We start from the raw sequence: 15917 nt of genomic DNA, 5'->3' as shown, positions 1-15917 counted from the left end.
TCAAGAATCTTGTGAAATTATATCGGTATTACCATAGAAACGTGCATAAAGAAACATGTGAGGGGGGTCAATAGAAGCACAATTAGAGGTAATCTCTAACCTTTTTATTTTAACACTGGTTTATCCTTTCTTTTCAAAACAAATTTCAAAACATTTCATGTAAATAATCTCCTTCCATTGTCTTATTTTAGGTTATGAGAACAAACAGTGCAGTTAACCAAATGTTATCTCTTCATTTCCAATAGCGTTTCGCCACAACGAATGCCCGGACCCGGGTGTGCCGGTGAACGGGAAGCGCTTCGGCGAGAGCCTCCAGCTGGGCAGTTCGATCTCCTTCCTGTGTGAGGAGGGCTTCCTTAAGACCCACGGCTCGCAAACCATCTCCTGTATCCTCAAGGATGGCAACGTGGTGTGGGATAATGCAGTGCCACGCTGCGAAGGTCAGTGAGGTTGCGGGTCAAAACATGTTTTTACATCCTTTTAACATGACCTGAACTATTTAGCTTCTGTGCCCCCAACAAATGTTTCTCTCATGAGCTGGCAGGAACCGGGGCGTCTGCCTGAGTTTACACATGGATGCATGAATTAAAGATAAAATCAAAACATATCAAAAGCAGAATTGATTTAGAAGTTGGGCATCACTAACGTCTGACTAAAGGTTTCTGGCTGCTTGCGATGATGCAGAAGCTGCTGCGTTCCGATCTGCAGACTTGCTGAGCTCACACAAAGATCACTAAACCGTCCTTTTACACCTCCCCAAATTATTTACTCTGTAAACCGATTCCAGCGCACGCGCAAAGGTGCATATCAAGCACAGACTCAGGGAAGGACTCGACGGGGCCTAATCAGGTGCACTATTCATGATACGCAGAGGAAAAACCATTATTAAAACATGTCACTTCCTCCTGTGCGCCAAAGCAGATTTGTATTGCTCTGAGACCATCTATCAAACGCCAACATTTGTAGCGTAATGCGTTTTATAGATGTCCTTTACTGCGCTGCGTTTGCTGATTAAATCATTGCACTTCAAAAGGAGCACAAGTAGCTGGCGATGTAACTAATCCTTCCACTGTGCCTTTGTGTTCTGGCTAAGGAGTGGCGGTTGAAGCGATGTACGGCAAAGTGAGCCTTCAGAGCGATTAGGGCCGGGAGAAGGGCGGATGGGTGCAAGTGTCTTTTGTGCGAGCGATCAAAGTTGTTCCATTTTTCTCTTTTTGACGGGGATGACAGCAGCACCTTTGTGGGAAGGGTCTCATGATGGATACTGGGTTGGAACATACACATTCTAATGCAAATGCATGGCCGTGTGCACGCACACAGACACTCATGCAGTGACAGGTATGTCCCGAGGGGGAATGGTTAACCTTGAAGTGAGATGTCACCATTTTAGATTCGATAGACCTTGGCAGTAAAAGAAATGGGATGAGCCCCAGCTGATGCACGAGATCATCTATGGACGCTGTCATACATCAGCTGGGACAGGCATGCATAATTCAATATATAACTGCTCATTCTCTCTCTCGCTCTCTCTCTCCCTCCATTCCTTTGGTCTTTCCATCAGCCCCATGTGGAGGGAATCTCAAGGCTCCCAGTGGGATCATTCTCTCCCCTGGCTGGCCAGAACTCTATAAGGAGGCCCTTAACTGTGAATGGATCATCGAGGCTCCTCCAGGCTATCCCATCAAGATCATCTTCGACAAGTCAGTAATCTAGATAGTAATACTCCACAGTGTGTGCGTGTGTGTGTGTTTTTACTGTGAATTTGCTTTCTTTTTATCTTCAAACAATTTGAGTGTTTCTCATCTATTTGTTGTCACTTTTTTTGTGACTCGCATCCACGACTCCCCCGAAACTGTGTTGTGTTTGGCAAAGCTCATCAGTGTGAATTGATCCTTTTCTTCGATACTCCCCCCCCCCTCGAGCTGATTAAATACCCATTTATGATCAACATTAGAGATGGATGCACATACAAACGGAGCAAATACGAATGGAGTATTCCATCTTATTTATTTGAGCAACTTTTCTGAAGGCTTGTGGATATGGACAAACCCAAGGAAACAGCAGCAAAAAATAAAGCAGATATTAGCCATAATTAAAGCTGTTCTTTCCCTAGGTATATTGCATCCTCCAATGTCAGCATTTTTGTTGTTGTCAAAGCCTTAGAAGCCTCACTGCCAACCTGGGGATGCGTTGAAATGAAGGCTGCATGGAAGAATGCCAGCATTGACTGACACACCATTTAAAATAGACGGTTTTACTATACTGATTCAATTAAATTTTATTTCTATAGTGCCAGATCATGACAGAAAGTTATCTCTAGGCACTGTACAGGAGTAGCAGGGAAAGACAGATCACCAACTTGACGCACAAGAGCAAGCACTTTGGAGACGGAGGCAAGGAAAAACTTCCCTTTAACAGGCGGAAACCTTGGACAGAACCTAAGATGGATGGATGACCATCTGTCTGAACCAGAGCTGAAAGTTAATAAATGTACATGTACATGAAAATGGAGATATTTTGTCATGGGGAAGTTGGGAGAAGTGAGAGCAGCTACTTTCTACTGATGTTTGAGGGAGACAGAAATATAGTTGTAGGATCAAACACTGCATTAGGCTCTTCCAAGGCTCTTCGTTTTGAGGCCGCCTCATCCCCGTTCCTGCCACAATAGCACGGCATGCAAGATGAATGCAACATAAATGTTTGTTGCTCTTTAATTTGTATGTAACATCAATAAAATATCACAAACCGCTTCATTTAGATGACATGGTCCTGAACCAATTTATTCATGGCTTTGAAGATAAAGCGGATCTGGCAACAAAGACAGAAATGCACAATGACACACACACACACACTCAAACTTCTGCTACACGTATCTACTTACAAAAATGTACCAAATATGTCTTTAATTTTTAGGCCTAATGTTGAAAATAATAAAGTCATCAATCTTTTTTTGGTCAAATTTCACACTACCTTAATTCCATTATTAGATTTTCTGGTCAGTCAGAATTTCACTTGGTGTTGCCTAATTTCCCAAAATGTAACAACCAATCCTTTTACCATTTGTGGTAACTTAATACACCATGCTTATTTTGAAAGAGAGGATCTGCCTGAAAACCCTTTGATTACCAAACATGCCGTACACATGCTGAGTGTGTAACTGCTAACACCTCCGTTCAGCATACTGTTAATCTGATAATGTGATACAGTACATTTATTTATTTACTTCTTTTACATTCACAGGTTCCGTACAGAGGTTAACTATGACATCCTTGAGGTACGAGACGGACGTTTTCCCTCTTCACCTCTGATTGGTAGTTACCAGGGCACTCAGGTTCCCCAGTTCCTCATCAGCACCTCCAACTTCATATGCATCCTCTTCTCAACTGACAAGAGCCACTCTGACATTGGATTCCGTATCCGTTATGAAAGTAAGCGGTTGAATATTGTGAATCCGCAAAGTTTAACTTACACCTAAAAATACAGATTGTGTAAAACTGCAAAGAAAGCGTTCATTTATCCATGATTCACAAACAGAAATTAATTCGATTGTATTGTTATGTCATTTTATTTTTATTAAAAAAAAAATTAAAGTCCTGACCTCATTCTGGATCAGATCCAGAAGACATTTTGCGTGATAGTGCATACCTAGTGCATAGTGCATACCTGCATACGGACCCCTCCATGACTGATTTTTGTTGAGTGAATTTAATGCATATTTTTCAAAATAGGATTTTTTTAAAAACCCTCCATTATAAGCAAATGGGAAAATCCTTATATATATATATATATTTATTTGTATCCAGACGGGTATCAGGATCATGCTCAATGGGATCCAAGACCCTTCAGATTTTTTTTTTACATCAGGATCCATCCAGTAGTTTTTTGGTAATCCTGCAGACAGACAGACACACAGAGACAAACACTGTGGTGGAAGTAACAAGAAAAACAAAAAACAGGTAGATCGGCACTGGGTGTCCTTCTATCTTTGACCTTGTGTTTTTTTTTCTCCTCTTTCTCTCCAGCCCTGCAGTTGCAGTCGGATCACTGTGTGGACCCAGGCATTCCCGTCAATGGGCAGCGCCACGGCAATGACTTCTACGTGGGCGCTTTGGTGACATTTAGCTGTGAGGCAGGATACACACTAAGTGACGCAGAGCCATTAGAATGTGAACCAAATTTCCAGTGGAGCCGTCCTCTTCCTAGCTGTGATGGTGCGTTCTTAACAGCCAGTTTTGCTCTATTCATAAATCGGGATTAAAGCAGCTTATGTTGCTTCAGATGAAACATGGCAAATCGTTTTGAACACTTTTCTTTATATTGCATCACTTATAGATTGCCTTATATCCATAATTATATATTTTTGAAATACATGCGCGACAATTGCATTTCTTTGAATAACTTTTTATTCAGTGCTGTAAAAGTTTCTGCCTTGTTTCATCATAAATGTTTTATTTGTGTGGTGGTGAGCGAACCGTTTGATGTTTCCCTTCCCCCTCATCTGCAAAAGCTTTTATTAATTAAGACCAGTATTGATTTCTGTCGACTCTGAAATGATGGCTTTTTAGAATATGTTGAACCACGTTGTACAATGACCAACACATGTTGCCATTTTTTTGTGGTGGATGCTGCTTGAGGGTTATTCCTATTTTTCTTATTCTACTCTGTTTTACTCTTCTCTTGTTTTACCACTTCACTGTCCTTTCATTTCACATTTGTCTCCCACTGTTTCCATTCTCCCTGCATCTACCAGCGCTGTGTGGGGGTTATATCCAGGGAAGCTTTGGCACCATCCTGTCACCAGGCTTTCCAGACTTCTACCCGCACAACTTGAACTGCACTTGGAAAATCGAGACCTCCCATGGCAAAGGTTAGCAGGGAAATTCAGTGTCGGCATGGGCAGCAGTCAAACTCGATTTCCCCTACAATGTCGTCCACCCCACTGAGTGGCTTTTTATTTTATTTAACTGAACAAGCTGTCTCTGGAACACTGGAGCGTTGAGCGTTTGGCCTAGGGCTGCGGTGCCAAGGGAAGACGCTCCACTCATGTCACCTTTGTTGGAGCACTCATATCAGATTGACACAACCTTTTTTGTTCCCCGCTATGCTGAGCATGAGTGTCGTATCTTTGGAAGCAGTAAGGTAGAAAGACAGGGAATTGATGCCACACGCATTGTAAACTACATAAACGAAAGGCTCCACCCTGTCTCCAGCGAATATGAGATATACAGTAATTATTCTTTCTTAATCTGCTTGATCTTCATTAACTATTCTTCCAGGGGTCCACACAATTACAAATAAAAAAAAATAAAAGACAAGAAATCGACACACTAGTGCAAGCAAAAACATCAGTGAATTTTACACACATATACACATGATTAGATAGATAGATGTATTCAGTGTTTTACAATGGGATTGTTGGATAGATGGATGGATAGATAGATACTGTAGAAGGAGGAAAAATCAAGACTTGTCTCAATTTTCCCATCATCCTTTGCTTTCTGCAGGTGTCCAGTTCACCTTCCACACCTTCCACCTTGAGAGCCCTCACGATCATTTGTTGGTGACAGAGAATGGCAGCTTTCCTCAGCCCCTTTGGAGGCTGACGGGCTCAACGCTCCCTCCACCTCTCAGTGCTGGCCTGTTTGGAAACTCCACAGCTCAGATTCGCTTTCTCTCTGACTTCTCTGTTTCCTATGAAGGATTCAACATCACTTTCTCAGGTAAGACTGGAGGTAGAAAATCAGCTGAGAGCTAAAAAAAAAAAGTCATTCTCGGTTAATATTGAGAAGCGAATGAGTATGAGACATTGGGAAAAGGAATTTTGTGACATGACCCAGTTGCGCTTCTAAATATCAAGACATTTTTAAGTGAATTAGTTAGTTAAGTAGTTAATCAGTCATAAATAGAGCACAAAAGCCCCCTTCCCTATGAAAAGCCTCATTTTGAAAATATAATGCATGATATTAAATATTGTATCTTTTTATATGCATGTTATATGTATGTATACATGATCTGGGTAATTCACTTCATTTAAGCATTGTTGGCATTACTGCGTAACGAATGTCTTCATACATTTGGTTAGCTTCTGTTTCCTTTTGGGTTATTTTCACTTTTTGTGGAATTAAAAGAAGAGAAAAGGAATGAAGGAATTACTTTTGCTCCACATGACATTAAATGTTTTTCTCTATTTTTCCAGAGTATGATTTGGAGCCATGCGATGATCCTGGAATTCCACCTTACAGTACCAGGAAAGGCTTGCAGTATGGCGTAGGCGATGCCCTCATCTTCTCCTGTTTCCCTGGTTACCGACTGGAGGGCCCAGCAAGGGTGATTTGTTTAGGGGGCAGGAGGCGGGTGTGGAGCTCCCCTCTGCCAAGGTGTGTTGGTAGGTGGTCACATGCTTTATTTTTTGCTTTAGTCACTCCCCTTCTCCCCGACCTCATGATGCCATGCACCAAAGTTCGCTCTTTTACGTAACACCTACTATGAAGAAATGTACAAAAATCGTGTTGAAGACGAGGCCTTTCCTTTTCATTTGTCCCCATTATCATCTGCCCCTCCTCCCACATTTTGTTTCTTCATTGGACAGCTTCCCAGAAACAGCCTGTTTGATTTTGTTCAAGTTATTTAGAGCAACACTTCTAACGAGGATGACATCAAACAGCTAAAATATGTTTATTATTGATGTTGCTCTTTCTGTGGCAAGCACAGAAAGGTCAGTATGTTGAGTTTATGGTGCCCCAAACCTGTATTAATGTGTTGATTTGATAATATAATACTTCAAAATAGCCATAATGATAGTTAAAACACGGAGCGTGATTATGATTAACCTACTTTTACCTATGTTTTTAGTATTTCCCTTTCCATTATCCTGTGCAACAGTATTTGCATCGGGCAAACACATCAGTATCACTCAAATTACATTTGATTCTTCATCGACGCTTTAACAGTCTGCAATTTGACAAATACAATTTTAGGATATATTTCATATATCTTTATCCATGTACCAGCAACATCTGATGTGTCAAGATTGTAAAATTGTATCCTGTTCTCACCTCATCTCTTTTGCGTCTTTTTTTGTTTTTGCCTCTGGGTGAATCGAAAGCATGACAGTTATGACACATTTTGTTTGTTTGTTTGTTTTCTTACACAATTTGCATTCTTATAATTTTTTTTTAAAGATTTTACAGTTCTTTTCTCCCCTGATGTCACTGCATTAATGAATTTAATTTAACATACATTTGTGGTCTCTCCTCAATGTTACTTTCTCTTCACTTTCACCCTGACACGATTCAGGAAAAGTAATTTCCAAATGGAGCTGATTCTAATGATGATGATATGAAATCAACACCAAGGCGTATGCACTAAGCATCTTCTTCTCTCCATCACCACTCCCATCTTCCTATGCATGAGAGCATGAATAAATCCACTATAAGTTTCAAGCATATAGCGATTGACATGTCCTCTGCTCTCTCTAAAACCACCACCTTCTCCCTTCCCTTCCCTTCCCGTCACGTCCTCTCTCTCTCTGTCTGTCCCTCTGATCCATCTCTTTTTCTCTAGCTGAATGCGGCTCATCCGTGACTGGCATACAAGGGGTGCTGCTTTCACCAAACTACCCCGGTTACTATGGCAACAACCATGAATGCATCTACTCCATCCAGACGCAGCCTGGCAAAGGCATCCAGTTACGAGCAAGGGACTTCAGATTGGAGCAGGATGACATGCTCAAAGTGAGGGGGGGGGGGGGTTGTGGCTGCCCTTCACGTGCACCTTGTTAGCATAGCTCTGTGTGCAGATTTTAATTCAGAGTTTCCTCCCGCTCTGTTTCAGGTGTTTGATGGCAGCAGCAATAAGGATCGTCTGTTGGGGGTGTTTACTGGCAGCGAGCTGCTCGATGAAACTCTGAACTCCACCTCCAGTTCCATGTGGCTGGAGTTCATCAGCAATGCGGATAACAGCAGCAAAGGCTTTGAGCTGCACTTCGTTAGTGCGTGCAACACACTCTCTCCTTTCGTTACACGTGATATTTACGTTCTAGCATTAATTGTTGGCTCACCAGTTAGTTCTCCGCTCTTTTAGTTCCCTCAGTCACAGGAAAACAACAACCTGTGCTTTCTGTAACCTCCTTGTCCATGCTGCTGTGCTGCTGTTGCTGTTGCTATTTTGCACTATTGCTTGTGATTCTCACTCTCTTTGTGTATATATTGTTTCTTTAAGAGAGAGAATTTAGTTTTTGTTTTTGATTATGTTCCGATGTGTGCCTGAAGCCGTGGGCCTTCCCACGTTTTTATTATGTTCGCATAATGATAATAAAGTATCTTGAATCTTGAATGTATGTGATCGCTCTCTCTCAATCACTCTCTCGCTCTCTCTTTCCCGCTCCAAGGTTTTGAGCTTGTAAAATGCGAAGATCCGGGTGTTCCCCAGTTTGGCTACAAGCGAGAGGACAAAGGCCATTTTGCAGGGAGCACTGTGTCATACAGCTGTGACCCGGGTTACACCCTGAAAGGCCCTGCATTTCTGACTTGCCTGAGGGGAGAACGGAGAACATGGGACAGCTCCCTCCCACTCTGTGTCGGTAAGTCACATTAAGAGGTTGGACATTGAGTTTGTGTCGGTGTGTGCATCAAAGTCGTATTTTTATGAAGGCCACATCTATAGGTACATTCATTGTGTGTTATGACGCTTCATGATGACACACAGGTGCATCATAAACTACCATTGCTTCACAAGATAAGCAAATGAGCACATAATGTTGCATTGTGTTGTATTGCATGATACAGCATCCTGACACAGTGCTAATCGTAACCAGTTGGTTTTAATCCAAACCGATTCTGAACTACAACACCTGACTGAGTTCCACTTCTCTATTAACAATGTGAGGATGCCCGTGCTGCTTTAATGCCACTATTTATTTGTTTTCTCAGCACCTTATTCGGTGCATTATCTCACTGAGAATGGCTATGCTCTATTTAGCTCCATCATAGTTTTAGATATATATATATATATAAGAAGACATCTCCCGTATCAGCAGTATACTGAACACAACGTTAGGTTTTGGTTATAGATGTCATTATACTACAGTATTGGGATTGATGTATCGAGTTCAGTGTACACATACAAACACCTTATGTTCTGGGTGCATATTATGGTGCCATGATAACAAACCCAAATGATTGTTATTATGAATGTTTTAGCTGCATATTTCTCATTCATACATTCCAATAGGAAGAATTAGCTGCATATCAAAATCATATTTGTAAGACTCTTTTATCAAATTCACATTTTTTTTTAACTCAGATTTGTTTTATTTGATGGGTCAGCCTCTTCTGTTGCTGAATCTATCCCACCAATGTGGAAGGAGGTGATAGTTAATAACACATTTTGTAGAAATAAAATCCATGCATTGAGAACAAAGGCCGAAGCAAAAAAGACAAACGATCTCGGCGTATTTTAGAAGGACATGTATGTAGAGACAGAAACCTCAGAAAGGATAAATTTTAACATTTTGATACACGATAAGACAAAAAAATGAGACAATATATTTATGTCTGTTTGGAGAACCTACAGCTAATTCTGTTACGCCAAAGATCCACTCTTTCGTCTGCACTGTATTAATGTAGTTCCTTACTTACTAATGACTTTCTTCATACCAGTCTGTCTTTTGTTGTCACCAATCATTGCTATATTTCAGTAGTGAGCCTGTTTGCCAGTGATTGATTTCACAATCATCTCCATCGCCATCAGTACGATTCCTCTGTTTTCTTCCTGTTTGAAGGATCCATTTTCCTCTCGGGAAGAAAATGAAACGGAAAGCCTTTTACTGTCCTCTTGTCAGCTGAGATGGCTTCAGATATTTGAAGAGAAACACTTCAAGTCTAGTGTCGTAGGAGAGCGTTTTATATTTTATTTAATCTGTTCTTGGTTAATGGTAGAAGGTCCTAATTTGAGGGAGGTAGAAAATTGCTTTTCAGTCACAGCAGGTTTCTGACAGCAATTCATTAGCTGAGGCTTAAAAAGGTGCGATTCCTCCTACTGTTCTTGACAAAATGTTTCTGCCTCTGATTTTGCCTCACAGTATAATACATCTTCGTATTTGAAAGACTTGAGTTCCTGTGTGTCGCTTGGTAGATCGTCGAACCATGATGTGGTTATCACTTATCTGTTTATTCTACCGCGACGGCTGTTAATGCACCGCTGGTACGATGACATATACAATTAAAAGATATACAATGTAATTGTAATACTTTTTGCTCCGTTGGTTAAAACATCTTCCTCAAATGTTTAACTTTACTTGAATCTAATATATTGCTTTACTGATGTCGTCTTTTGTCATCGAGTTCATGTACATTTCGATGACGACAGGATGATGCAGTTGGATGGGATGTCGGATTGCTTTCGCTGAGCCAAAGAGACTCATAGAGTATATTGAGTTGGCTGCTCTCCCTCCTATCATTACATTTGAGCAAACGGCTCTTGTGCCAATAACGAGAATGACAAGAGGAAACGCATGGGATGCCCTTTTTTCTGGAAGTGGGGAGTTTGCCATCTTTGATATGTTAACTATGCGGCCATCGCATTGGTCGTAATGCAATTCTAAAACCATTGATGAGCTTTCAGGTATTTTCTGTTACGCTGCTCATTATTTACCCCTTTGATAACATTATTTATCCCCCCGCCCCCCCCTCTGTTTTCCAGCCGAGTGTGGGGGCACCATCAAGGAGGAGCCGTCTGGTCGTATTCTGTCCCCAGGATACCCCGCCCCATATGAGCACAACCTACACTGCACATGGACCATTGAGGCTGCCCCTGGAAGCACGATCAGGTCTTAACATTTTCTGCTTTCCCTTTTTGTTGCTTTCTAGTTTTCTGATTACATTGCTCTTTTCTGGTTTCTCTTTCCATCTACCACCTTTCAATATACTTCCAATTCAGCCACCCTTTTTGCAGTGGTATTCATCTCTTTCACAGGTTGCTGTACAATCAGTCTTCAGCTGCTATTGGCCAATTGTTTAGTTAAGCCCAGTTACATGAGTGAAAGGAAATGCTGCCTCCATATTTAACACTGCACCAAAGTATAATGTCAAGGTAGTTTTGGCTTTCTAATGAGATCATCTTTTATACTAAAGTTTGATGAAACTGAAAAAATACTGCGGCGGATTTTCTAGTGGTTGAAATTACTCAAGGTTATTTCTTAGAGCTTTATTCTTTCCACTGGTATAAGGTCAAAATATCTATTTATTTTTTTCTTGATGGCTTTCCATTCATTGTCAAGCATCTCAATGGGATACAGTTGCTGCAGGATCCTGAGATGTTTCTGCACTCTCATGGTTATGGCTGGTGAGCACATTTTAATTAGCTCTGCATCAGGTTATATTTTTGATCAGGCTAAAGCAATGGATTTAGATTGTATTATTATTTTAACTTTCTATTACATTTTAAACTCTTTAATTTATCAGACAATCAGGCATGTTAAGGCGATTGGAATCTGTGAGTGTGGTGCGGATCCAGTATCCACCAGGTAGGAATGTTCAGCTGTAACAAATCCAGTAACCTTAAATTACAGTGAGTTTGACTTTGGATAAGGCTTACTACTGGGCCTTGACAGTTGTATATGCACTAGTGAGTACAAATCTAGTTAGTCGATATGCTCTATGACCATGGCAGATTCCTTACTTTGCTAGTGTTACAAACAAAAACAAAAAAAAGAAAGTATTTTCCTGACATTATATAAAATGTCAGCAAGAACAGAATGCAACACACATTCAACTTTTTCAGCAGTATGTTCACCATTGTGTTACTTCACCTTGCCTTTAACGACATTGCAGATCTGGACTGCACTCAGGCCATTCACATCTAAAGGGGCCATTCTGAAAAAAAGACACTGTATGTAATTCGCACATTAACGGTGGCTTCACAGATGTCTAAGTTACCCATCTCATTCTGTCGCATTAATGTTTCACAGATTGTCCCAACTTTTTGTTGTTGTTTTTGGAAACTGGATTGTAAAATGCAGCAACTCCACAGCAGATAAGACCCAAGGTACAGGCTGTGCTAGGATGCCCTTGAGACAGTCCGGCACACAGTGGCTGGGTTTAAGATGTAAGGTGGGACAGCGCACACTGAAGGGGCTCGGACAGTGTGCAGGGGACATCTGTGCTTGGTATGGATTAGATGTCCCAGAGTCCCACTGGGACACGCCACCAAAAGTGGTTGAGGGCAACTAAAATAGGAACCTATGTGGAATCAGGTTCCAGACTGACGAACTGCTACTGGCTAATCAAACAGACATAGACAAGCAGCAGAGGAGGGCTATTGTGATAGGCGTGGCAATCCCAGGTGATGGTAACATCAGAAGATTGTGAAGCGCAAAGGCATCAATAAACAGCTGAAACACAACAGGAATGCAATCACTTTTGCATTTTTAATATGACGTGTCCTTGTGGATACCGACGTGTTTACCCTGGTGGTATCAGTCTTGCTCTCCTTTCATTAAGCTACTTAGGGCCGTAGGCACATCAGCACTAATGTCTGTTATGTATCAGCAGGCTGATGACAATTCCCATGCTTTGGTAGCAATATAGCTGCTGGCCATTAAGTGACATGAATGTAATGATCTTTTAAACCTCGATATCTGAAGGAACAACACTCTTCAAAGAGAATTCTGTTAAATTCAGGGACAATGTGAAGGAGCTTAGCTCTTATTAATTGTCTTAACAGTCCTTCGAGGATTTATATCATAAGTGTGTGAATGTCTCCGATGCGCTTTGCTCTTTACTTCAGTGCATTGGATTATTATTGCACTGGTGTCGGCCTGTTTATGTTAACTCCAAATTAATGGAATAGGAATCATTATGATTTAAATTCATTTCATCGTATTTAATCTTGGATGTAATATGTCCAGGCGTCTAAGCTTTTTGTGTGGTGAGTGTTTATTTTTTATGGCAGGTTTTAACTTGATAAACATTTATTTTAAATTCTAGTGCTGTAATGAATCCAAAACAGTGAAAAACGTTCTGTTGTGCCTTTCGACTGCACTTCATAATTCGTTTTTGTTCACTGTGCCCCGTGATTTTGCATGATACCTGATGAGCTCTACATGGTTGTCTGCATCGCTCTATTACGGGCTTTCACACCATCACATGGCATGCACATCTGCTACCCGGAGATCCCTCGTGATTGCTGGTTTAGGTTCATTAGTGCCTTCACTACCTCTGAGTCTGTCACATTCCTCTGCAAGGTATGCTCCATATCCTTGCCTTTGATCTTACCCATGTGATTCATTATAGAGATGGATTTGCAATGCATTAGCCCAGGGATTCCTTGTGTATCAAACAGTCTAGCTGAAGGTGGCTTACTAATCAAACTGCACTGAGTTCGTGATGCAAACCAAGAGCTGCGCGGACTGACAGCAGGCATCTTAAAAAGCCTAGTGACTAATTTGCCCGGAGATATTGATGTTAAGAGAGTATATGGAGGCATAAGTGGATAATAATGAGGTAAAGGAAATAATGATGGAGGAGGCAACAAGCAAGTTCACCAATGGAATCTTATATATGAAATAGTCATATAAATATTCAATCCATATAATTAATGATTAGGTAGAATAGCATGGTTCTATTCACAATCTTACCGTAGTACTTCTCATTCATAAAAATAATCAGAGTGGTTAGATTGGAGTAGGTTTTTAATCCTATATGTTCTGCGGTAATCCATTTTGTCTGGGATATTCATCTTTGGGAAAGACTTGGTTTAAACCTGGGCTCTGAAGTACCTTTAGAAAAATACCACACTGCATATAAATTGTATTTAGAGTGCCTGTCTAAATTTAAGCAGCCAGATAGAATATACCAGTTCATTCAGTGCAATGCATCCCCTGTCTGCCATGCTCTATTCCAGAAATAGAATCCTTTGTCTCAAATACACACATGTGTTTCTCTGGGTTTGTCGTGCGACTGTGTATACCTGACTATCCTCATGTAAAACACATTTATACTTTGACCGTTCAGTGTAGAAATATGAAAATGCATTGATATTTATTTCTGTTCCTCTTCAGTCTACAAAATATGTGATCATATGTATTATAACATCCTGTACCCTGCAATACATGGAACTTCACTATGCTGACCTACGGAGGCAACATCCTCTGATATTGATGAGAGCAGCTCTCAGTGGCTTTGCTTTCATAAGCTCAGTCTCAATTAGCTCTGACAAAGCAGACAGATTCAAGCATGCCAGTTTCTCTATATCTCCATTCGTCCTTATTCTCTTACGTACCTGCACCTCTATACAACCTCCTATACTTACTTATTTATCATCTACATGCATGCATGCATCCACGTACTCCGATTGCAGCAAGGCCATTTCCTATTCATACGAGAGAGTCCCAGCTCTCCCTGGTCTTCTGTCTGTTTCTCTCACATGAATATAAAATAATTAAAGCAGAATTTTTAAAAAGACCTGAGAAATCTTTTCCATCTTGTATCCTCTTGGCAATTCCTGTGACACTCGCAGGAGCTATTTTATCTTAAGAATAGGGGACAAGTGCAAAGGAGAGCCTGTAGCTGCAAACTTCAAAACATGGCTTCCTTTGATTCAACAAAACGTTAACCGCCACGAAGACCCAAATGTACCTTTTCCTCAGTGAAATGTGGGCTTTGTTCAGACTGCAGGCAAATCGGCTGTGTTTCTCATAACAAACCGTGGATTGTCTGATTGCCTGTTATTTTTTTAAGTAATTTGTGCATCCAAAATCACCAACAATGCTGTTTGCTGCTCTTATGATGCAAAAGTCAGTATGTATGAACACTGGCGATGAGGCATTCAAATGCTGAAGCATCGTAGAGCGACTTTGTTGCATCAGACTGCTGTATTAGCAGCAGAATGGATTCTACTCAGCTGCTCTGATGCACTTCTCTTGTGCTGAATTTGAAATTGTCATTGTGCGTCGTGTTACAAAATACGCTTTATTATTTGTTTGCTCAACACAGATATATATAAAAAAACAAATTTGCAATTGTATCTTGTAAGCCCTCCAAATGTGGCTCGCATATGATTTACAAAGATTGCATGCAATGTTTCTTCTTTTCTCACTCTGTTGTTTAAATCGTTCCTATTTTGTGTTTAACATTTATGTTATTGTAGCATATAAACAATGTGAACTTGGACACTTTTCTGTCCTTTGACATGAAAAGCAAAAAGCAATAAGGGTAATGTAAAGCAGGCCAAGCGCATTGAAAGGGAAGCGTTGTGTATAACTGCCCGACGATATTGCTGCATGCAGGAATCTACATCTTTTGTTCTACCTTTCTGCAGTGCTCATCCTCACCATCTTCTCTGTTTTACGACCCCCCTCATCCCACCCCCAGCCTTCGCTCCCATAAAGTGACAAAAAGAGATAAGCTATTTAGATCTTGTACAAAGGGAGCCAATTATCCAAATATGCAGTCCACATCCTTCCTCCCCATTCCCCACCAGCTCAACCCAAATCCCTCCATCTCTTCAGAGGCTCCTCAACCTCTTTCTCTCAAAACACAGGGAAAGGCAATGCTTTGTCTTGATTTTGTTCTTGTTTTTCTACTTTCCGTCTCTGAACTGTTTGCTTTCAACCCACCTTTCTCTTTCTGGATATGGAATACAATGATTTTCATTTCTCGAGATTGCATTTGTCTGCGATACCTTCCAGCACATCTAACATTTGACACACATCCAGTTCTGTGTTTCAATTTAGATGTGAACACTATGTAGCTACATGCTCACATTGATAGCAGCAAAAGCGCTCATGGTGGCGAATCCTGGCGAATCCTGGCCCAGCAAGTTTTAGCTAGGATATTGGAAGGTGGCGTTTTATAGCACCAAAGGGTTTAATAACGCCTCTTGCATGACAAGCATCCAAACGGCTGAGGCACTTAAAT

The 15917-nt window shown here is 40.9% G+C and overlaps 1 protein-coding gene across 1 annotated transcript in view; it reads left to right on the top strand.

The window, feature by feature from the left end:
- Nucleotides 1–15917, top strand: part of csmd2 (CUB and Sushi multiple domains 2) — a 133763-nt gene that overhangs the window by 85024 nt on the left and 32822 nt on the right. The window contains exons 16-26 of the mRNA XM_068747573.1: nucleotides 246–440; nucleotides 1562–1700; nucleotides 3241–3428; nucleotides 4023–4211; nucleotides 4751–4867; nucleotides 5505–5720; nucleotides 6197–6385; nucleotides 7564–7733; nucleotides 7834–7990; nucleotides 8390–8581; nucleotides 10702–10828. Coding sequence (XP_068603674.1) covers nucleotides 246–440; nucleotides 1562–1700; nucleotides 3241–3428; nucleotides 4023–4211; nucleotides 4751–4867; nucleotides 5505–5720; nucleotides 6197–6385; nucleotides 7564–7733; nucleotides 7834–7990; nucleotides 8390–8581; nucleotides 10702–10828 — 1879 coding nt within the window. The remainder of the gene's footprint in view (nucleotides 1–245; nucleotides 441–1561; nucleotides 1701–3240; nucleotides 3429–4022; nucleotides 4212–4750; nucleotides 4868–5504; nucleotides 5721–6196; nucleotides 6386–7563; nucleotides 7734–7833; nucleotides 7991–8389; nucleotides 8582–10701; nucleotides 10829–15917) is intronic.

Source organism: Brachionichthys hirsutus, chromosome 13 (assembly GCF_040956055.1).
Source record: "Brachionichthys hirsutus isolate HB-005 chromosome 13, CSIRO-AGI_Bhir_v1, whole genome shotgun sequence".
NCBI lineage: Eukaryota > Metazoa > Chordata > Actinopteri > Lophiiformes > Brachionichthyidae > Brachionichthys > Brachionichthys hirsutus.
The sequence above is the reverse complement of the archived record's forward strand: the minus strand, read 5'-3'. Positions and strand labels throughout refer to the sequence as shown.